This window comes from Aricia agestis, chromosome 17 (assembly GCF_905147365.1).
Source record: "Aricia agestis chromosome 17, ilAriAges1.1, whole genome shotgun sequence".
Classification (NCBI taxonomy): domain Eukaryota; kingdom Metazoa; phylum Arthropoda; class Insecta; order Lepidoptera; family Lycaenidae; genus Aricia; species Aricia agestis.
In genome coordinates this window covers 6,013,658-6,038,625 of record NC_056422.1, presented here as the reverse complement: position 1 = coordinate 6,038,625, position 24,968 = coordinate 6,013,658, and the positions used below count along the sequence as shown (strand labels likewise).

Genomic DNA, 24,968 nt, shown 5'->3' with positions numbered 1-24,968 from the left:
GGCGATTAAAGAAGAAGAAGAACTAACCTGCACCCTCTGACAGCGTATCAAGCTCTGCGTATGCGTCAATATCCTCAGCACCATGTGCTCTATCGTGCTCTGCTCCTCGAACACCATCCTCGCGAGGTCCAGCAGCACCTGGTTCCTCTTCACCTCGAGCTGGGACCGCTCATAAAGTTGAGCGTTCCGTAGACCGATCCCGCAGAACTGAAGGTAGGCGGAGAAAACTTTCTCGTCGTACGTCGTGAATGGCCCATCGTTTTGTTTGTTTATCACCTGCAAGTAAATGGTTAGAATGAGGTTAAGACTGTAGAGTTTTTTTTTCTTATCTTATAATCTACAATCAGTGTCAAACTATAAGCAGGTGAGATGTACTGCGCATGGCAGGTAGAGTGCTCTTACCACGTAGATAATATTACCTACTTGTGGTTTACAATATTGTTCTTTCATTTAAAAGATATCCTTCCTTTACAGGCGCTTGTTATTATAACGGCTGACGAGGCCAGACCAGAGGCAGCATTCGGGAGGACCTCCAGCAGTAGGGTCAAATTCTGAAGTAGATAAACTTCCAGGAAATAGGTAAGAAGTTCTTAGGATCAAACTGATCCAAAGAACGTCTTACATCCTAACGGAAAAGCATTATTGGCATTAAATTCCATAGAAACAGGTGACTTTCTTTGGGTCGTAGGAAAGAGGAAGTTTTCTATTAAAAATTAAATTTTAAATTTGACAATTAAGCATAATATAGTGTAGAAGATAAGGTGTTTTAAGTAAAAACAAGTTAAAACTTTTTCAGTTGTAGTAAATTTTTACCTCCTGTATTATTCTATTTTTTCATTTATAGTCTTATCGAATAATCATAATATTCTCGTACACATGGCCGTAGAGAGCTATTCAACGTTCGAAAACGACTATTGTCGTTATACTTGAGACAACTACTCCCTGTAGCGTGCTAAGAAGTCCTGTGTTGTAAACTTAAACACATTCATACAATGGCTTTTACCGAGTCTTTTTCTTGAATAATATTTTTTCGGTATAGACCTGTGTGTTTTTTACATCAAGCATTAGTCTCCGAAGCTACTGAATCGTATTTAATAAAACTTTGCATAGATATAACCAAATAAATACCACGAAAAAGGATATTGGCTACATTTCAGACGAGCAAAATCATTGAAGCTAGATTATTATCAATGCGCTAAAACATGCATCCTAAGATGCCATGCGCAGTCGCCAAAATAAGACAAACTGTGTTGCCGCTCATTTCTGATACTTAAAGTATAATTAAGTTTGAGATAAAATAAAAAATACAGCTTAATGAAAAATCGCCCGTCAAATTACATTCTAATTTATTTAGTCAACAGAGGCCGTCAGGTAAAATTAATACTCAATTTATAATTCCAATTTTGTCCCGGGAAATCGTGATTTATGGACAATGTCAAAGTGTTTTTCCCACCTAAGCGACACGTATGGTTACTGTAAAAGCTTTCAATAAATAATAAGTATTTTTTATGCGACGTGTAGGTAATTTACGAAAAAGGTTTTCTAATGCGAAAGTGACAGCTCGAAGTGTCTCTTTAGTACAAATGCGGAGAAAATCTCAAACCTTGCCAAAATGTATCTAGTAGGTAAAATATTTTTATCCACAGATTTTTAATAGCCAAAATAGGATAAAACTTATGATCTTGCATTTCAATCAAAGTAAATAATGTTATTCATAATTATTTGCAGTCTTTTAGGAGAAAAATTATCTTTGACCTTTCACCATTAAAATATAACTATAGCCTTCATTTCGCTTCTAAAATGTGTTTAAATTGTATCAATGTTATTACAAAATAATTACAGAAACTAAAATAAAGACTGAAAACGTCCCATTGAAATTGGCTCTCAAACTGGCGAAGCTAAATAAGGATAATATTGACAAAAATATCACTCCAGCCACAGACTTGGCTAAAAGCACTCGTGACTAAATACGAAGCGTCTAAATTTATTTTCGTTTATTTATTTAGGACCAATGCAGACACTGCGCCATACGGAGTAGTTTAATTCAATGAGCAACGCTAATACCACATTTTGAGTTTTCCACGTCAAAAGATGGTTTAAAAACACTTTACGTTTTAGCAGACCTTTGAAATAAAATATTGGTAATCTAAGGATCTACTTACAGTGGGTTCGGCATAACCCTGATAGGGTTTCGCCAAAAAAGGTTATAAGGGGTTCGAACATTTTTGTATGGAGCCTGACATATTATCTAGCCGCCGGCAAAAAATCAAGATGGCCGGCGGCTAGATATGCCACAAAGGTTCGTACCCCTTTGGTTATAATTATGTACCTAAGCTAAGGAATAACCCAACTTTGAGACGTGTTACACTAAATTTTTGCTTGGTAATACCAAAATCTTAAAAGTTTGAAATCCCCAAATTATAAGACGTATGCTACACACCCATTTTTTGGTAAGAGTTAATTCTATAGAAAGTTCCACCATTAGCATTACTAATTTTTCAATCAAAACGAAGGTGCCAATATGGTTACCAACGTTTGGGAAGTTTGCCCTATAATAAAGCAGGTGCCAATAATGCTAAGTATACACGAAGACACTGAAACTCGTGACTCGACAGAAATGTCGACGCTAGTGTCGATTGCGTCCAAATTGCAACTAACTGTCGCGGCAGTGTACACACACAGACATTCCATGTATAAAGCATACGATCAAAAGTACTTTTGGCTGACTTTGGTAGTCAATAGTACTTTTGACTAGTTAAAGAGTTCTATTTTATTTTATCATATAGGCTGTTCTAACTGCAATATGAGTGTTTAGTGTCTGGTGTCGTCGTGTATCCTTACCATTATAGGATGACTACCAACGTTCGGGTAGTTTGCCCTACAAAAAAGTCGTGATAACCTGATGACACTGACCTGGGCTACTCCAATGACCTCTCCACCAATGTCCTTGATGGGCATACACAGAAGCGACCTTGTCCGGTACCCAGTCTGCTGGTCGATATCCTGGTTGAAGCGCTTGTCCTGCAACAAATGGGAACATTATAATTTATTAGTAAAGCCCTTAAGTGCTGATCATAATGAAGAGGAATCACCTGAAAGACTAAGTGGGTGCTGACAGCCACACAGACAGATCACAGAACACTGACTAAATACCACAAGTCAACAATCTCCACAAAAACTTGCAACCGTTCAATGTTTTCTTGTGGCTGATTATGGATGGCTGATTAAAACTTGTAAACTGTTCTTTTTACCAAAACGGTTCGATGTTACATAGCATGAATCGACTTTAGTAAAAAATATATGTAATAACTCCCACACTGGTTTCGGTGACGGTGGCCGGTTTCATTGAAACCAGGCCAGTTACGCAGGAGTAATTTTATAGTGCCCAAGTGTGTGCGCAGTACACAAGAGCACTCTGCTCTATTCCTTTCTGTCATTACCCAGTGGGACGGAAGACCGACACGACTGGCAAGAGATCAGGCGCAGGACCGACTTTTTACATGCTCATCCGACGCATGGATCATATTATTTGTCAGACAATCAGGTGATCAGCCTGCATTGTCCTAACCAAACTTGGAAATAACATGTTTTCAATAATATGAATAACTTTAATGTAGTGAAGATGTTGAAATACTCTACACATAAAATTTTAATCAAACTCTTTATTAACTTAAAGTTATTATTATTAAAGTAATTATTATTAGATGTCTCTAAGATTAACCAAAAGTGATTTACAGTAATAGGAAATGACTATTTGACAGTTATAATGAAGTTACAACCCGCCGTAACCCAGTAGCTATGTCGACCGCATCCGCAGACCACATCTGTAACAATACTACTTGTATTGGTAATTATAATGTGAACGCCTCCGTGGTCTAGTGGTATTATAGAGCGCGGCTCTTGACTCAGCGGTGTCGTGGGTTCGATTCCCGCGTTGGAAACATGTTATTTGCAAGTTTGGTTAGGACAATGCAGGCTGACCACCTGATTGTCTGACAAGTAAGATGATCCATGCGTCGGATGGGCATGTAAAAAGTCGGTCCAGCGCCTGATCTCTTGCCAGTCGTGTCGGTCTTCCCTCCCACTGGGTTATGAGAGTAAAGGAATAGAGAAAACTCTTGTGTACTGCGCACACACTTGGGCACTATAAAATTACTCCTGCGTAGCTAGTCTGGTTTCAATGAAACCGGCCACCGTCACCGAAACCGGTGTGGGAGCTATTATTTTTATTATTGGTAATTATTACTATCGCTAGTATTATACTACACTACTATATTCATACTTCCATACTAATATTATAAATGAAAAGTGTGTCTGTATGTTTGTTACCTCTTCACGTCCAACATTAGAACCGATATTGCTGAATTTTGGTATGGACGTTGGATTACTTTAAGTCCCGAGAAAGGATATAGGATACTTTTTTATCCAGGGAAAATGTACGGTTTTCGCGCGATTAAATTTTTTTTTTTTTATGAAATAAGGGGGCAAACGAGCAAACGGGTCACCTGATGGAAAGCAACTTCCGTCGCCCATGGACACTCGCAGCATCAGAAGAGCTGCAAGTGCGTTGCCGGCCTTTTAAGAGGGAATAGGGGAGGGTAGGGAAGGGAAGGGAATAGTTGAGGGTAGGGAAGGGAATAGGGTAGGGGTTAGGGGATTGGGCCTCCGGTAAACTCACTCACTCGGCGAAACACAGCGCAAGCGCTGTTTCACGCCGGTTTTCTGTGAGAACGTGGTATTTATCCGATCGAGCCGGCCCATTCGTGCCGAAGCATGGCTCTCCCACGTATCAAATTTTTGGCGCAACAGCAAGCTAGCAAAGTCACTTTGTGCTGATTGACCATAATATTATGCTTGAAAACATTTGAATATTTATTTTTAAATCACGGATTTCAAGGACAGGGTGATTGTTAAAAAAGAACGGGTTTTATTAATAACAATATAAATTATAATCATGCGGCGTGAAAAAAGAAGAGATCTGCAAAATGATTTATGATCTATTTTCCATTTTACGACTACGAAGTTCGAAAACGATTATTATTTTATAAAGCATCGATGCATAGATTACTTAATCTAAGCATCGACGCAGAATATATATTAGCTAGTAGTACCAAACATCGATAGCAAAGTAAAGTAATACTGGCTAATTATGCCGACACGGTTATTCATGTTATTATGATGATGCTTATATAAATCGAAAAGTAACGTGAGAGGAATCAGATAATACGCAATTGATTCATTTATTCATTAATTCAATCATTAATGAGTCGTCCACGCGAGCTGATGAGTATTGGTAGACATGTAGGAGTCTGGAGATAATTTCCTCGGAGTTCGGACAAGCTGTTTTTGTTTTGCGTCTTTCCTTTGGTTTATAATTTGGCACCCTTTGTCGTATAAAGCCTTTCTGAACTATGTTCGGATATAAATCAATTCATATTTTTATCTACAAACTTTTGTGGTCTTTAATTTTTTATCATGAACATGAATGTTTTATCAGGGGTCAGGGCTATAGTAGCGGCTACATTCCTACAAAATTTGATATACTATGGAACTTACCTATTTCTTTTCTTCAAACTCCCCTTTTAGTCGTGATAATTTATCTCTAGTCTCTACATAATAAACAACATCTCATATTATATTTTATACCAAAATTACGGCTTCTTTATTAACAAACCTTTCTCCTACTTTAACTTGGCGTACAAAATACAAATAAAGCAAAAAAACTCCCACGCCGCAATATGCACAGTGTATAAAATGAACAAAATTATAGAAACGTTTTGGCCATACATTCTGCTCTATGGGGCTTCCGGGCTATATTTTGAGTGTACCTTAATAAATAACCCGAAAGCGAAATGTGTGGGTAGAGGCTTATTTATATGAAGACACAGACTGTACATGCTAAAGTAAGTGTTACCGTAAATTTTATAAAGTATTCAGAGACTGAAAACTAACTGAAAAAACGAATTATCACAAACTCGTTTTCTTTTTTCATTCTTCGTTTCCATTCCATAAAAAATTGTTTCGATATAAATCGCAGAATTGCGAATCTATTTTAAAAACGAAAAACAACTCTATTTTTAAAACTTCCACGACATTTTTATTCATTTAATTCCAAAACAGTGACTGAAAAACTATATGACAAATGAATAAAAAAACAAGTTTGGTGGCCCGGACATAATATGCCGTTCAACCGAAAACGCAACTCGTATTCCAATCTGTCGATTTTTTATAATCTCGCCAATTTTTTTTACGATAAAACGATATTTTGCGGTAACATGCATAAAGAAAATTCACAGCACAAAGAAAATGGAAACTCTACACGTCATAATTTAAATATTCGTATACATTTCCGAGACAAAGAAACCCTGATGGAAACAGCACGGGACCATGCAAAGCGTCTAATAAATTAATTTATGAATTTTCTTTTACGTATGACGTATCATGTACATAATTTTCCCGGCGACTTCGTACTATAATAAACTCCAATTTGGCGTACATTATAGTATACTATAAACAATTGTTACAATTTACTACCATATTATGTCATATTATTATGTCATGCGTCAACATATATCTTATATATAAAATTCTCGTGTCACAATGTTAGGCAGCGTACTCCTCTGAAACGGCTTTACTGATTTTAACCAAATTTTATATGCATATTAAGTGGGTCTGAGAATCGGCTACTGGGTACTTTTTATATCGATAAGTGCATTTGTTGAATAAATAATAGTAAATTATTTCAACTCGAGTCTAACGGCGACCATTGTTTGTGCGACGGGATAGCGATGGACGTTGCCATAGTGACATACTTATTTAGTCATCTCAATACGGGCCAAATATTTTATACGGCAAAGAAACGTTTGCCGGGACAGCTAGTTATGTATAATTAATTATGTTGATCGCGTAGGAAGTTAACTGTTTTATATCCCGAGAAGAAGCATATTATTTTTCTTCGATTATAAGTATTCTCTGACTCAAGGTGCCACCAAACCAAACTTCAATTAAAGCGGTTCAGTAGCTAAAGCGTGTATAACAAACAGACAGATATATGTACTTTCACATCAATACTATAGTGTGGATAAAGTGTTAATATAATTATTATGAGCTTTCTAAGATTTTCCTCGTCATGAAAAGAGGTTAATCACTTTTGATGTAATTAAATATAGTTAAGTAATAAGTTAGCTTGAAATTTAATATAGCCAATAAAACATTAATTTATTTGTTAAAGTTTCTTGAATTTATATATGGATCGACATAATTAGAACATTTTTAATTACATAAATAATTAAGTATTTGTTCTTTAGCAAATTCTAATAAAAGCAGTAATTATGACTCAAAAACACGTTGAAATTTTCCGGATTTTTCCAAGCAGGTACCGTGCATGAATACCGAACTCAGTTTTAGACCAATAAGTTTTAAAACTACGTTAAAACTGGAAAATTTTTCTTCACAGAACTTTATAAAACTAATTAGCAATTTCCCCTCCAGTTTCGTTTACAAATCAAATATAATTAGGCTCAGACTGGCTGAATAGAAGTAGTTTTTAATGGAATTCTATTTTTAAACTGAAGTTTTTCTCGCGCGATTTGAGAAAACTTTGCAGCTACCTGTGTATGTAGTAGAAATTATGTAGGTAGGTATATTTTTATGTTCTAAATTTATAGACAGACTTTTCTATTTTTAAACAATGTGTTTCTCATAAACATTGTAAGTATATATTTCCACCAAATTTAGGATGCATTGGTTATGACAAAAACGATCTAAGCTGAGTCTCACCCGCGCGAATAATGTTTTTATTTCTTTTGAACTCAGAGCAAAGCTCGGTCTCCCGAAGTTATGTAATGGATAAAGAAAAACTAAAAAAACTGCTCTTCCTCTTAATAAAAAAGTGGTGTCACTCTTTACTTGTTGATAAAGACCAATGTTGGCCAAACGACTAATGGGCATATTCGTTATCGCCCATGATAGAGGCTTACAGCTTGGCAATCATGGTTGTTCATCATAGCCCAACGGTGAGGGGAGTAATGCAAACATCAACTCAATACTGAAAGTAGATGACATTATTTCTTTGCCCTTTTCTCGTGATCGGCTCGTATTAATAGCTCGTCACTCGTGTAAGGTACAAAAATACCAGCCATCGTAGGAGACGGCCTTGTCCCGTAGAAACGCCCAGGTATATGTATACTTTATAATAAATTATATTAGTAAACGATGTGCTGCGGCATCCAAGTTCCATAACGTGGAATGCCTATTCCATCAAATTTTAATTAAGCGTTATTCTTTACCGAAAGTGTGAAGAAATGACTTATCTACAAAACGTAGAATTTGGGTGCGAAGTGGTAACCCTCACTGTGTTGACTTAATGCTATTGGCCGGTTTACATCCTTCCAATCCAGTTATCCAATCCAGCGCTGAATTGCTACTGGAATAATGTAAACGCACTTAAGCGTTTAATTATTGCACAGAACGCACAGCATTTTTTTATGGAATAAGGGGGCAAACGAGCAAACGGGTCACCTGATGGAAAGCAACTTCCGTCGCCCATGGACACTCGCAACATCAGAAGAGCTGCAGGTACGTTGCCGGCCATTTAAGAGGGAAAAGGGTAAGGAAGGGAAAAGGGAAGGGTAGGGAAGGGAATAGGGTAGGGGATTGGGCCTCCAGTAAACTCACTCACTCGGCGAAACACAGCGCAAGCGCTGTTTCAAGCCGGTTTTCTGTGAGCCCGTCGTATTTCTCCAGTCGAGCCGGCCCATTCGTGCCGGAGCACGGCTCAACCACATAAAAGCATTGTATTCTAATGCATTCCAGTGCCCGTTTACTTTATTCCAGTAGCACTCCAGCGCTGGATTGGATCACTGGATTGGAAAAATATAAACCCACTATAATGCTTTATAGAAGGACGAGAAATAAAGTTTACGACTTGCCATCTGATCTACCACAGGTCGATAGACTCCTGGATCATATTGATGTTATTTACAGCTTGTTTTTCATAATCATAAAAATTTGTACGATTGCCGCAAAATTTTCCTTTGCGCAATAAACAACATATTATGTACTCCCAAGAAAATAGAAGACATTTCCATCAAATAACTAATTGAACCGATACAACAGAGGTCGTTCACCCACGGTATTTGTACATACATAGTATAAACGTATACAGTATATAAACAAAGCCACGGAGATTCTGCAGCAATCAGACGGAGTAATGGGGCGGACGAAGTTCGTTGGTACATGCTAATAGTTTACTCGGATCTGCTTCATTTCGTAGAGATTACAACGTAAACAAAATAACAATTTGTAAATGAAAAAAAAAAAAAATAATAACGTGAAATTATGAAACTTAAAAACAACCCCCGATTCAAAAAGTTTAATATAAAATAAGTAGATTCAAAATGTTTAGCACTGAGCGGGCTGATGGTGATGAACTATAGCTAATAACACGCTCGATAGTGTCAGCTTTCAAACAAAAAAATTTAGATCAAAATCGGTCAACCCGTTTGGATGCTTCTTCAACTTTTCTTCGACTAACGTTTTTACTTTTTACTTCAAAAACAGTCGTCCAACGATACGTACGGTTAATACTTCAATCATTTGGTAATTTGTTAGTCAATCTGTAGTCTGTATATAATTTTTTAGATCTAAAGATCATAGTAAGGGCCTTTAGTTGTGTACTTATCGATCTAAGTCGACAAATGAAGCAATCTTCTATGATAGGACATGATATTATTTTGCCATTGCCATTTAATTAATGCTTTGACGTTAGCCAATCAAAAACGCTGGTGTGTAGATAAACTCAAGTCAAAAATTGCAGGATGATAAATGTCATTTGAATTTTGACATTATATTATAATAAACTCATTAAATGTCAAACTATATTTCAAACCACTTAAACTTGTGGTTTGAAAAATAGTTTTGACTTCTGACAATGAAGAAAGTCGGAAAGGATAAAACTTCTAAATCCTTCAAAGTTCCTATATATTCATAGGGCAGCGGTGTAAGTGTTTTACTACGCCATAATTCAATAATGTAGCAATGTAAGTTACGTGATGGGCTACATAAGTAATTTTCCATCAAATTACCCCACAGTCTCTAGTGAATATATCAACCTTGAAATAGGGTTGCCAACTTCAAGATTTTCAGTGGAACTTATTCTAAGTTATGGACAGATCCGAGAAACACCAGCCTATCTTTACAGAGAATATGCAAGGAGGTAGAAATAGGTTTTAGGAATAAAATAACAAATTTTCCTTGTCATGCCACTAAGTTTATTCTTCCGTAGAAAGAAACACTTTCAATAGCAATTTGGCTAAGCGTGAAGCTTTTAAAGTTAGGTCTGAAAATAGCTTTTTAGTGTAAGGAAAATAAGATATTTAATAGATTCTTTAAATGTTGTACTACTGGCAAAAAAACTTTTATCATATAAGCTAGCATAGTAATATTCATGAAAATTAACCGTCGACAAGTTCTGAGTGGGAACTAAATTGCACAACCCTGCCCGAAGGCTTTCCTAAAATGATTTCTGAACTCCCGGCTCTGATATATAGAGATGTAATCTGGTGGAGTTTGGCAGGCCCCCAAGCTCAGTATACGGTCAGGGCGAAACTGATTAACACTGCCTCTTTATATTTTTGACCTACAGACCAGACTTAAGAGTCCGGGTGCCATCGCAGTTCTCATACAAACGTAATACCAAAATCATTTCCCATACGAGAATATTTACCATATTTGAGTTATTATTTAGGTTAAGATAGTAATTACTAATTACCTAGGTTCCTGTACAAAGATTCACTGCAAAATATTTACATAGGTACCAAAAAATATGAACGATTACAATTTAGTATGTGAATATTGTAATCGTTCATATTTTTGGTACCTATGTAAATATTTTGCAGTGAATCTTTGTACAGGAACCTAGATAATTATTGCTATCTTAAGCTGAATAATAATTAATAATTCAATTATGATAAATATTCCCGTAAGGGAAATGATCTTGGTATTACGTTTGTATGAGAATTGCGATGGCACCCGGACTCATCGCAGACGACAGACTTTTTGTGCGATCTGCCTTAAGGCAGATCGCACAAAAAGTCTGTCGTCTGCGATCTCCCTAATCTTTACTAAATAATATGTAGATATGCACTTGATTTCGTGAGTCCGACAGACACGCTATCTAGCAGAAAAAAAAGCAGTGTCATGCAAATTCATGACATTCATTACATTCATACAAAAGTAAAAAAAAAAGTTACTGAACAAGACAGTGGACCATCAGTGGACGGAGTGTACAAGAGACACATACAGACCCTAAAGTGTTATTACTATGTTTTGTTACAACCTGTATAAGTTGGATAATAAGTAGAAATTGCATTAAAGAGAGAAGGTCTTAGCATAATAACATTGACGAGAAATGTATGGCTCTACTAAGAGACGTGGCGTGATGATCATGATGATTGCTCGTACGAGAGCTTGATTTTTGCGGTTTCTGCACTCGATATCTAAACGATTGAACACAAAACGTGTACGATAATTCTAGACAATTTGAAATCACTGACTCGGAATCCCTGCTTTTTTAAGCGCTCTTCAGACCTGGCCATAGATCGTGTAAACATTAGACATGCCATAATGTAAATGTTCTGTTATCGATGATGTTTTCATAATTTATCGCATATTTTAGCGGCATGAATAAACATGAACGGTAAGCAGATGAAGGCTGGAATAAAAAGGCTGAAGTTTCCAAATTATTCACAGCCACACTGACGTATGCTCGCGTTGGTGTGATATCTTGTGACAGGGCCCTAGGGGCTCAATTATGTCAGGAATTTGAATAGAACATGATCGCTGACATTTCAAAGAAAATTCACTCCTCATTGCAATATTAAAATTCATACTTATATGTGTGCATATTATAAATTAAAAAACAAGTTATTGAAGTAGAGCTCCTAACTATTCTTTTAATATTATGTATTTCAAAATAATTTTTTTTTTTATTAAATAAGGGGGCAAACGAGCAAACGGGTCACCTGATGGTAAGCAACTACCGTCGCCCATGGACACTCGCAACATCAGAAGAGCTGCAGGTGCGTTGCCGGCCTTTTAAGAGGGTATACGCTCTTTTCTTGAAGGTTTGCAGGTCGTATCGGTCCGGAAATACTGCTGGTGACAGCCCATTCCAGAGTTTTACAGTGCGCGGCAGAAAGTTACGCGAAAAACGCACTGTGGAAGACTGCCACTCATCAAGGTGATGAGGATGGTATGTTTTTCGCGTGGGACGATAGCGAAAAGTTGCAGGTGGTATGATTCCGAACAATTCCTCAGAGCACTCCCCGTGATACAACCGATAGAGGATGCAGAGTGAAGCAACATCTCGGCGTAATTCCAGGGGGTCCAAGCTGTTTGAAACACTATGGCAGTCAACAATTCGAGCAGCCCTTCGTTGGATACGATCCAGAGGGAGCAGTTGGTATTTTGGCGCCCCTGCCCAGAGATGAGAACAATATTCCATATGAGGCCGAACCTGCGCCTTGTAGAGTTGTAGGCGTTGGTCCGGACTGAAGTACTGTCTCGCTCTGTTAAGAACGCCAAGCTTCAAAGGCTACTCAGTTATAATTGTAAGTATAACTGAGTAGCCTTATAAAATTTGGACTGTGATATTTAAGGTTAGCTCTAGATTAAAGAGAACATAACGACTTCGACTTGGTACAATATTTTTAACCAACTAAGAAGTTTTTCGGAAAGTTGTAGAGTACTATAAAGGTTATTACTTATTACTCGTATTAATAACGCCTAAAATGTTACTCTCTTGCATAATTAATGTCTTTTCTGTGCCTTTTCTAAGTCTGTCGTATGAGTTCAACGTGCATTGTAGTGTCTATAGGTGGAAGATCGATGCTCCTGTTTGGGTTCGATATTGCATTCTACATCTGTACGAGTCCTACGTGCTCGTAGAGACGACCGAGTAAATAAAAGTGTTTGTACATATCACCCGCGACGACGTTTGTGAAACGTTGAAATTTCTTCTGATGCTACTATATTATTAAAACTTTACATTACAATTCCATTTTCTCCAGTCTGAATTCTAATTCCTAACCGACGTACTCATACCGCCGCACTCAGAGTGGAACATTAATTAGTTAAATGTAATTAATTCAAAATTTTGACATAAGCCCCATACATTATCTGTCAAACTCTTCATTAAATCATAAAGTTAATATACCTAGCGGAATATAGGAACAATCTCGAGCTGTCGAACGTAACCAAAATTGGTTTTCATCTGTGTGAAAAATATGTGTACACAAGCATGATTGAACATGAATTCTATGAGATCAAATTGTCAAAGTGCGGCACGTGCCGACTGGACGTCAAAAAAGAGAAAGCTGCTGTCATGTATCACTCGTCTCTTTTTACCACGCAGTGTTACTGATAGTGACATCTCTCTTGCTCAGGCCTTTGTTTATCTATTCCGCTAGGTATATTAACTTTATGCATTAAATTGAAGTTTAATCGTAATTAAAATATGTCTCTGAGTACGTCGGAGAGACATTTAATTATGATTAACCTTTAATTTAATGAAGAGTTTGACAGATAATGAATGGGGCTTATGTCATTTTTTTAATTACTTAATTACATTTAAGTAATTAATGTTCCATTCTGAGTGCGGCAGTAAGCCCATGTCAAACGACTTGATGCTGTTTATCTATATATGAGAATACCGTTTTGTAGTTTTTTTCACATCGAGAATTTTCATATCAATCACGTTAATCAATAGACTATAGTCTATAGTCTATAGCGTTTATTTTAAAGAGGTTGCCTAAAACTAGCTGTTCTCTTTTTGAGTAAAGCAAAATGCTTCGGGCCTTCGGTTTCGGATCGCGCTAACCACTATTTAACATTTTTATGTTCACAATAGAGAGCCAATATTACAACACCGCCTACAGTTACTATGCTAGCCATATTTTCGGAAGCACTGAGCACATAAAGCAACGTAAAACAAAAGCCTACTTTACAACAGCATGTTGTCTTGTACAATAAATATTTATTCCGTCGTTAGTTAGTATCGTATATAAGAGAGATTTTGGAAGTCTGCCAGCCCGTTCAGGCTGTTATATTGAAATTAATGATATGAATTAATCATAAGGAGAGTTTTTTCCACAAGATGAATGGTTTTTTAATTGCCTTTTATGTCGCATGCAGGATTTCCGGTGCGACGTTGTACGAGTTTGGTGTGTATGACGGGACGGCCGTTTCGATCGTAGTACAATACAAAGAGCGGGGTTAAAATGGTCATTTTGGAGAATCATATTATGAATCATAATAAATGTTTTTTTTTATATCGCAAATTGCAAGTCTGCTTGCAATTCATGTCTAGTAATTCCTATTAATTTTACATTTGTCAGTTTTTCAGTTTTGATAATTCATTTGCTGAATTGATTGAGAGGAATTGCTAAATGTGACCATTTTAGTCCTGCATGGCTTCCACCCAAACGGACGTACGTACATTTTTACTTGTGGTGTTTTGGAGTGTTGAACGGCCGTTTGGTTAAATAGTACAGGTATTACTGATTGCTGACTGCTGGCGGTAGGTCTACCGCCAGCAGTCAGCAATCAGCATCCTTAGCCACACAATAGTTTTGCCGATTATGTAGATATAGATCAAGAGTTCCCAAACTTATTGTCTGCCGCCCACTTTGAGAAAAAAATATTTTCAGCGCCCCCATTGTTTCACGTAAGTACTTTCAAATCAAAGCCTCTACACAACGCCCCCATTTTTTTGGGTCCCACACCGCCCTCCTTATAGGCCTTAATGAGCGCTCACAAGTGGGCGTTACTGCCCACTTTGGGAAAGACTGTTATAGATACAGATAGTCATAACTACTGTAAAGATCTGCAGGTAATAAATCGATAAATAGAGTTTGTGAAAATCATTAAATAGTTAACTAATTTTCTTTGAAATTTTATTATCTAATCGGTATTAAAGAAAACAAAAGCGCAACATTACAATAGTATTCCTAATGCAATTTTTTGTTAAAATAAGTAAATTTTTCCCGAGTGTTTAGTTTCATATTTTCCAGTTTTGTTTTTCGAAATAATTATCATCCTTGATTAATAGCTAGTCATTCAAAAGAACAAAAGACTGTCACCACATGCAGTGTTTTACAGTACCTATACAAAAACATCACTTCAGTAAACAATGTAGTGACAAAATGATAAGTTATTGTAGGTACGTTGTTCAGACTCCATCCCCTTCACACCCTGAGCCCGACGTCCACGCTGTGCCGAAAACTGTGATTAATGAACTGCCACTGCACAAAGCCTTTCTATTTATATAGAAAAGCATTTTGGCCGAAAGGTTTTGTGGTTTTAAAGACCTTTTCAGCCCTTTGAGGGTCTTTGTATCGTGGATTTGTGGGCGTGCGGATTTTTTCGCGTATCGGGTTTTATAGATTTTTAGTTTCATCAAACGAATTAAAAAACAAATAATTGTTTTTATTCGTTTGTTTCGCATAAGCGCTAAAAGTTAAAAATCAAGATTTTTATAGTCTTGGGTAAAAGGACAAATTCAGACCGATTTTCAACGAGGATAATCATATTTTCATCCCTCTGTAAGAGAACAAAATTAGGTTTAGTTTACACGTATGATGCTGGATGTGTTTTGCGTATTAAAAGTAAGTTATACTTATAGAGTTATTAATTTTTACTTTATACCATTTAAAGCATGGGTCCCCAACCACCAACTTGGGGGGTGTAAATTGATCCAAAGGAAAGGGGGGCGCCACGAGCGGCTAGTGGCGACCTATCTTTGTAAACGGGGTTTTTCGACGCTGGTAGATACAACAACGAAGTAAATAAATAGACTTCATGTGTGATCTACAATGATCTACACTGTGCACTGAGCAACATGATGAATTGATAAATTGGTAAATAAAATGCAGGCCCAATGTTCTGATGGTCATTATTATACGTTGTACACGATTAACAAAATCCATTAAAGTTTTCATCGTTTCTTTTTTTCCATTGTAGTTAAGTTGGGATTAGGGGGTCGTAGTATTTTAGCGTAAATTTTAGATCTTAAGGAAGCGCATAGGGTAATAGGTTGGGAGCCCCTGATCCAAAGAAACATCTAAGCGCAATTGAAATAAAAATAAATAAAAGTATTATAAAAACTGATGCATATGGCGACTTTATGACCCACTCACACAGCGGGTTGGAATAATTCTCGGCATCGTAATAATATGAGCATTTTTATGATTTTCTCAGCTCGATATGTGAATACTGAATGTGATTTCCATCAGGTGATGCCTGATTGGTTTCTCATAAAAAAATGCTCTTCAATTGAATAAAGATGGTAGTTATAATAATATTAGTTTCTATGCTGAACGTTTTCTGAGCTTTTACATTCTGTCTGCAGCTGACTGGGACCTGTCAGTCAGAACTCAGAGAGCGGTCACGCGGTGCAGTTTTCGAGCGGTCAGTTTTGCGTTCTTTGTGTTGTATAATAGATATATACTCGCCGAGGCCGTTCTGACCGCGTCAGAATTGCTCCTGTTATGACTGACCGCTCGAACGTAGAATACAAACGCAGAACGCTTGAACGCGTTGTCAAATTACAAAAACTCACCATAATAAGAGAGTTATACATATTTAACATAATATTAACCCCCTTACTAATAAACGTTGTATACGCTTTGAATAGTTATACAGTGTTTTGTTCCTGTCACACAAGTGACATTTTTAATCGGATTGAAGAAGACAAAACGTTGTATAACTATTCAAAGCTTATACAATGTGTAACAAAAATAAGTGATAATACTTCCTTGTAAAGAGTTCACTGTGAAAGTAGCAGCGCTGAAAAACGAAAAAAAATTTTCACTTTTGTATGGGCAACGGCCCGAGCGTCACAAGTTTCCCCATACAAAAGTGAAAAAAAAATTTGGTCTTTCAGCGCTGCTACTTTCACAGTGAACTCTCTACAAGGAACACGTACAGACCCTAAAGTATTATCACTTGTTTTTGTTACACCCTGTATACAGCGTTTATTAGTAAGGGGGTTTGTGTCTTCTAACTTGAATATCGACGCTGAGCTGCATTTATCAGATTTTATTATTTTTAACTTCATCAAATCGGTTATTTATATATCCTTAAAACGTATGGTAGTACCATCACTGAACCATTCAAATTTTTAAAGAGTAATAAATAATAATAATTAAGAAAGGTACAAAGTACAAACACATAAAACTGGCACAAATCCTCCGTGGTCTAGTGGTTAGAGCGTCGCTCTCGACTTCAAAGGTCGTGGGTTCGAATCCCGCGTTGGAAACATGTTATTTCCAAGTTTGGTTAGGACAATGCAGGCTGATCACCTGATTGTCTGACAAGTAAGATGATCCATGCGTCGGATGGGTATGTAAAAAGTCGGTCCTGCGCCTGATCTCTCGCCAGTCGTGTCGGTCCTCCGTCCCACTGGGTTATGAGAGTAAAGGAATAGAGAATGCTCTTGTGTACTGCGCACATAATTGGGCACTATAAAATTACTCCTGCGTAACTGGCTTGGTTTCAATGAAACCGGCCACCGTCACCGAAACCGGTGTGGGGAGTATTATTATTACAAATCCTTAATATCAGTACCAATATGCTCAACATTGATACAAAATATGCTCAATGCAGGTGTACAAACATTTGAGGTTCCCTCGTCATTAGCAAATTGCTTCGTTCATATTCCGGCCTACAGTATCCGTCGTGTCACCATTTCACTAATTGATGGTGGATTTTCATCCAATCTCATCCGAGAGCAAACGAATAATTTAAATATTGGTTCGGGTTTTCAAATATTTTATTTTATTTATTGAGAAGGTTCATAAAAACAACATTAACCCATCAAGCCCCATAAGCTCACCGGTGAGCGAGACACAAATCACAATAGAACAACAATAGATTTCCAAGAATCCACGATCGTAGGATTAATACATATAAGATTGTTTCTCTACGTGTTGTATTATTAGTGCTCACAATATTTGAAAGTTTTTAAATGTGATAGGTACTTGATTCTCAATTTTCAGAATTCAAAATGAGTACCGCAAGTTCAGCAAATGGTAGCAGGTTATAGCATATAGCATAATGAGTAATGACAATCGAAAATCTGCGTTTTTCTATGGAAATTACAGACAATTCAGTTTAAATAGAAGTATTTGAGACAATATAGGAAAAACTATTATGACATGCCGCACTATATAAATCTAACAAGAAACAGCAAGCTAAAGAAGAATTAATTTAATCCTAAATAGACTGAAAGCCAATAAAATATCATGAACTTTTCCAGAACAACGATTATTAAAATATGTGAAAGTTTGTCTGTCCGTTTGTTACCTCCTCACGCCCAAACCGCTAAACCGATTTAGCTGAAATTTGGTATGGAGATACTTGAGTCCCGGGAAAGGACATCGGATACTTTCAACTCCGGAATAATGTACGGTTCCCGCACGATAAATGAATTTTGGCGCAACGGAGTTGCGGACTTCATCTCGTCCTAAATAGACCGAAAGCCAATAAAATATCATTGACTTTTCCAGAACAACGATTTCCTCATATCACATAATACTTTAGGGTGTGTACGTGTTCCTTGTAAAGAGTTCACTGTGAAAGTAGCAGCGCTGAAAGACCAATTTTTTTTTTCACTTTTGTATGGGGAAACTTGTGACGCTGGGGCGCTTGTCCATATAAAAGTGAAATTTTTTTTGGTCTTTCAGCGCTGCTACTTTCACAGTGAACTCTTTACAAGAAACACAAACACACCCTAAAGTAGTATCACTTAGTTTTGTTACAACCTGTATATCCTGTGGCCTACATAGCTAACATCGGATATTTAGCCAGTCAATCACTCATGTCACAAGTGGAATTCTAACATGTGGTATCAATATCGGAAATTTTTGGCTTCGGGCTACAAGGGTTACTTATATGATGCGATCTTTATATTTATTTCTTTCTGTAGTGTAATGGGATTTGCTGTGCCTGCGGGGCTAAAATGGTCGCTTTGGAGAATCATATTATGAATCATAATATGATTCATTTCTTTAAAATCGCAAAATGGTTGTATTTCGTACTAATTTGACATTCGTCAGTTGGACGGTTTTGACAATTCTATTGCTGAATTAATTGAGAGGAATTGCTAAATGTGACCATTTTAACCCCGCTGGTATCTACTTGCGATATGGCGAGGGTTTTGTAATAAAATATAAATAAATCCCAATGAGCAGTGCCCGATTACTATAGTTTTTTGGCTAGAGTTTTTTCAGTAGATTACGCCCGTAACTCCGTTGCGCCAAAAGTAGTTTATCGTACGAGAACCGTACATTTTTCCTTCCTTCTTTTGACTCAAAGTATCGGCATACCAAGCTTCAGGAAAATCGGTTTAGCGGTTTGGGTTTGGGCGCGAAAAAGTGACAGACACTTTCGCATTTATTATAACACTAGACGTTCCGCGCGGCTTCGCCCGCGTAAATTAGATATTTCACAGACAAATTAGTCTACAAAAAATAGCCTATGATCCTTCACGTGCTCTACTTATTATCTGTGCTAAATAATAGAAAAATTGCTCCAATAGTTCTTGACAAATAATTTCCCCCGTTTTTTTCCACATTTTCCTCTATTTCTTCGTTCTTATTAGTCCTAGCGCAATAAAATATAGCTTATAGCCTTCCTCGATAAATGGGCTATGTAACACTGAAAGAATTTTTCAAATCGGACCAGTAGTTCCTGAGATTAGCGCGTCCAAATAAGCCCTTTCAAATAATTTCCCGCCGTTTTCTCCACATTTTCCTCTATTTCTTCGCTCCTGTTAGTCTTAGCGTGAAAAAATATAGCCGATAGCCTTCCTCGATAAATGGGCTGTCTAACACTGAAAGATTTTTTCAAATCAGACCAGTAGTTCCTGACATTAGCGCGTACAAACAAACAAACAAACTCTTCCACTTTATAATCTACATATATATTAATACGTGAGAGAAAAACTTTGTAACCCTTTTTACGAAAAATGGGGAAACGTAGGTACATGAAAACTACTGGTGCAAATTGAATGAAATTTTAAATATACCGTGTTTATACAATGCTTGCTTAGCAACTGAAAATTCAGGCTTGTTGGTTTATCCACAATGAAGTTATAGGGGGTCAAAAAGAGCCTGAATTGGTTCGAGAAAAGGATGGTACGGCCGTGCCGCTTTTTTGCTCGACTTGGCACTGCCGTACTCAGAGACATTTAGCTACAATACAAGCCAGGCCAGTATGCAAACCCTAAAAATGTATTCCCTCTGAATAATATTCTGAGAGGATCAATGTATTAACATACCAATTTTGAAAATAATTTTCATCAGGGTATTTCTGACATGTATCAGTTTTCACGGACGCTAGGGATACAGTTATTTATTGCAATCGTACGTAATGCGTACGAAAATTGATACTGAAGTGTACTCGTACACTGCAGTATCAATTTTCGTACGCATTGAACATGATAGAAACGGAGATCTCCTAAGCTATAATTTATTGTACAAATAATTGACAAAAATACGGCCAGATTAATTCTGCTTATAACATAAATTTCAGCAATATTAAATATCTTGTAAATTTTCATTGCTCGACGATTACCATAAACAAAATGAATGTAATATTACATTCAGCCGGGGATTTAAAAGAAAACAACGTGGAATTTTATTTATTAGCATAAAAGACGACTCGGTTTGTCTCAATGTATTTGCAACATATAAAAGTGAGTACGAAATGAGTTAATATTATCATTCAACAATTTTCATATCGGAGACATTTTATTACTTTTGAGAAAAGTTTTATTACTCTTTATATTGCTCTTTTGAAATAATGCGTGCGTATATCATGTTAGAATCAAGATTCATCATATAAGATTTATGTATTTTAAAATGTTGCATACTTTACTGAGGTTGGTTCGTAAAGTATGAGCATTATCGTTTATTATGAAAAAAAAGGTTAACTTTTATCAGTAGGAATAGAGAAAGAGTTTCATTTAATTAGTTACTATAACTAGAGATCGCCCAATGGTCGAAATTCGACCTTAGTTTCAACGACATTATCATTATCTTTTTTTTTTTCAACTCTCGTCTCTGGGACTCAGCTGATCTCAGACTGGCCGTGTAAGCATTGTCTAATAGTATCTAAGATTCAATAAAAAAAACTATAATCCATTTTCAATTTGTCAACTTGTTGTCAACAGACTTCAACCATAAATAAAAGAGTATAATTCGTATGAATAGGTTTGTCACTCAAATCTTCTTGAGTGTGCATATTGTAGTGTGTGTAATGTTTTATTTGTTAAAAAAATGTGTGGAAGCATAATTTCAAAATAATATTAACTCGATGCACTCCTTCACCATATAAACTATAACTGTGCAAAATTTCATTCACCTACGTTTCCGCATTTCTCGTCAAAAGGGATACAAAGTTTTTCGCTTGCGTATTAATATATAGATACCTAAATCCGCTCAGAAATTATAAATACCAAAATAGCAAAATGGTTTCAAAACGTATAACTACAGTAGTTGTTCAAGCTAGTCTTAACTTCAAACCTTGGATCGACTGCTAGTTAGACTGTTCCTTTCATTAACCTTTCAATCAATCGAAGATTAGAAGTAACTGCGCCCGAAAATCCCGATACTCATACATAAAAACAGCTTCAATAGCAGGCTAATCGCACCCACAATAAGGTATCGCTGCCATTGAAACAGCCTTCTACCAAACTGCCAGGAAATATTCTAAGATAATCTCATGAACTCAATACTTATGTTTCAAACTCTTTATTGTTCAATATTACGTACAAAATGCTCTTAATATTTCATCTTTTTTTTTTATGAAATAAGGGGGCAAACGAGCAAACGGGTCACCTGATGGAAAGCAACTTCCGCCGCCCATGGACACTCGCAGCATCAGAAGAGCTGCAGGTGCGTTGCCGGCCTTTTAGAGGGAATAGGGAATAAAGGAGGGTAGGGATGGAAGGAAGGGAAGGGAATAGGAGAGGGTAGGGAAGGGAATAGGGTAGTGGATTGGGCCTCCGGTAAACTCACTCACTCGGCGAAACACAGCGCAGGCGCTGTTTCACGCCGGTTTTCTGTGAGAACGTGGTATTTCTCCGGTCGAGCCGGACCATTCGTGCCGAAGCATGGCTCTCCCACGTAAAAATCGTGCATTTATGACTTTTGTGTTTCTTGAAGATTGATTTTAGCCTGCCATCATTTCCGTACGTCAACGGCATCTGCCTTCATTTTCCCCGACCGGATGTTAGAATCAATCTCCCGGAAAACAAATACGTTTACCATTACATTTTACATTTTGTAATCAAGAAATATTTATTGATACCGAGATAATTAAATATTATATCAATAAGGTTTAACGTAAATCTAATATTATATAAAATTCTCGTGTCACAGTTTTCGTTGCCATACCCCTCCGAAACGGCTTGACCGATTCTCATGAAATTTTGTGAGCATGTTGAGTAGGTCTGAGAATCGGCCAACATCTATTTTTCATACAAAAAATATATATATATAGCAAAACAACGTATGCTGGGACAACTAGTTATTATATAAACTAAACATAAAGCTTACACTATGTACCTATGTGATGGGTTGTTTTTCTCGCGGGTGTGACATCTTGTGCGTACAACCCAGCCTGCAATCGAAACGCTGAGGTATCAGAAACGAACCTTATTTACAAGGGCTATTGACTATAATTCTTTGTCAAGAACTATGGGTTGTTCCTTGTAAACCGGCAGCAGCTTAAGCTCATCTCACCATTATAGTACCCTGGAAAAGAACAGCCGTCAGCTACCTTACGCGCCTCATCATCATCTTACCTTATAAGCATCCGGTATATTGACCGGCTCGCCGCTTTCAGCCACGTAGCCCACTATCCCGCTCCCCCAGGGTATCCGGATCTCCTCCAACTGCTGCATCTGTTCTGGGGTTGACTTGGAGCACACGTCGAACAGCTTCGACACCAGGTACCTGCAACAATGATGATTGAAACTGTAAGATAAATATTAATTTATGAATTTATAGCGTTTGGAATTCGTTCCGGCCATATTCCTTTGAATTTTGGACATTTGATGAAAAAAGTGCCATAAGATGATTAAGATTAACTGCAGACGTGCAAATGTGCAATAGATTAATGTTAATTTTAATTTTTAAGATAAAATGCAGGTAATTGTTGGTGCAGTAATGGAGCGACGTAGTCAACGTTGAATAAGCTCCCTAAATAAAGATCCTACTAATGTTATAAAGGCGAAAGTTTTTGATGTATGGATGTATGGATGTGTGGATGTATGGATGTTTGTTACTCTTTCACGCAAAAACTACGGAATGGATTTTAATGAAACTTTACAATAATATAGCTTATACATCAGAATAACACATAGGCTACAATTTTAAACGACTTTAAAAATGGGGGAAGTGTTATGTTCGTTTTCTTATATTCAACGATTAATCCGCCTTTTGTTAACCGATTTTCAAAATTTTTCTTTTTGGTATATAGGGTATCAACTATCATCCCAATTTGGTATTATATTCACAAAAGTGGTGATCTGATGAAGGATCCATAAGTAATCAAGGGAACTCCTCAAAACTTATAGGGAAACATGTGGTGACTTCGGTTTCGTGAGAAGTATTCTAAGCATATGCTACCAACAAGTAAGATTTTGCACCGATATATACCTGGTATACCGTGGTTCGGAAGGTGCTGAGGGAACTCCTGATACTTTATAGGTACAAGTTTGGGAGCTTCGGCGTTGTTTTAAGAACAGAAAGCATATGCTACTATGCAAATTACATTCATCATCATCACTACCATATTATACAATTTCAGAGTCTTTTAGATCGAGACTCGAGTTTGTCAAGCGATAATTAAAAAAATCTATACCTACCTAATATTATAAACCTGAAGAGTATGTTTGCTTGAACGCGTCAATCTCAGGAACTACAGGTCCGATTTAAAAACTTATCTCAGTGTTAGATAGATTATTTATCGAGTAAGACTATAGGTTATATTATATTATCACGCTAAGACTAATACGACCGAAGAAACTCAGGAAAATGTGGGAAAAACGGGGGAAATATTTTTTATGGGAAAATGTACGGTTTCTGTAAAATTCCTAATTTACGCGGGCGAAGCCGCGCGGGACATTTAGTAATAAAATAAAAACGACGATGATGATGAGAAGCTTATAAGAGACAGAATGTTTCCCGCAGCTTACAATACTCGTACACACAAACAATAATATTACAGAAACCTGGCTCTAGACGAGTAAAGACAATATAAAATCGGTCCACCCGTTTGGATGCTACGATACCACAGACAGATAAACAGACAGACAGACACGTCAAACTTATAACACCCCTCTTTTTTGTCGGGGGTTAAAAACAATAAAATGTTTTATCATAGCATTGGTATCTTTTTCATTATTACGAAATATTATATTCACCTGGATTAAATTTCATATGAATAGCTATTGTACTATTGCATCACCACTAAGCCTCTAAGTATTTATTATTGTGTATTTAATTTTATTAACAATCACTACATATTATAAAACGAAGTCGCTTTTTTCCCTCATGTCCCTTTGTTCCCTTTAATATTTAAAACTAGGCAACGGATTTGGATGCGGTTTTCTTTAATAGATAGAGTGATTAAAGAGGAAGGTTTATGAGTATAATAACATTCATTAAATAGTGGAGAAATACTGTTAATTTTGGGGTTTTTAATGTCATATCGTAAATAAATCAATCTGTATAGTGTATTATGCTACGAATAAGAAAAACTAAGGAAATGTAACTCCCATGATACTATTACCGTTGTAGGTTCCTTTCGAACTGTCATGTAACGTCAGCCTCTGAGGTCAGCCTGATACCGCTCAAGGCCACTTAAATTATAATTTTACCACCTATTTGCCGGCAACGCAC

At 36.8% G+C, this 24,968-nt stretch overlaps 1 protein-coding gene across 7 annotated transcripts in view; it reads right to left on the bottom strand.

The window, feature by feature from the left end:
- Positions 1-24,968, bottom strand: part of LOC121735454 (dual 3',5'-cyclic-AMP and -GMP phosphodiesterase 11-like) — a 248,934-nt gene that overhangs the window by 67,051 nt on the left and 156,915 nt on the right. For all 7 annotated transcript variants that reach the window (XM_042126285.1, XM_042126284.1, XM_042126288.1 and 4 more), the window contains 3 exons: positions 22,868-23,018; positions 2,914-3,021; positions 28-276 (listed from right to left, as the gene is read on the bottom strand). In XM_042126285.1, coding sequence (XP_041982219.1) covers positions 28-276; positions 2,914-3,021; positions 22,868-23,018 — 508 coding nt within the window. The remainder of the gene's footprint in view (positions 1-27; positions 277-2,913; positions 3,022-22,867; positions 23,019-24,968) is intronic.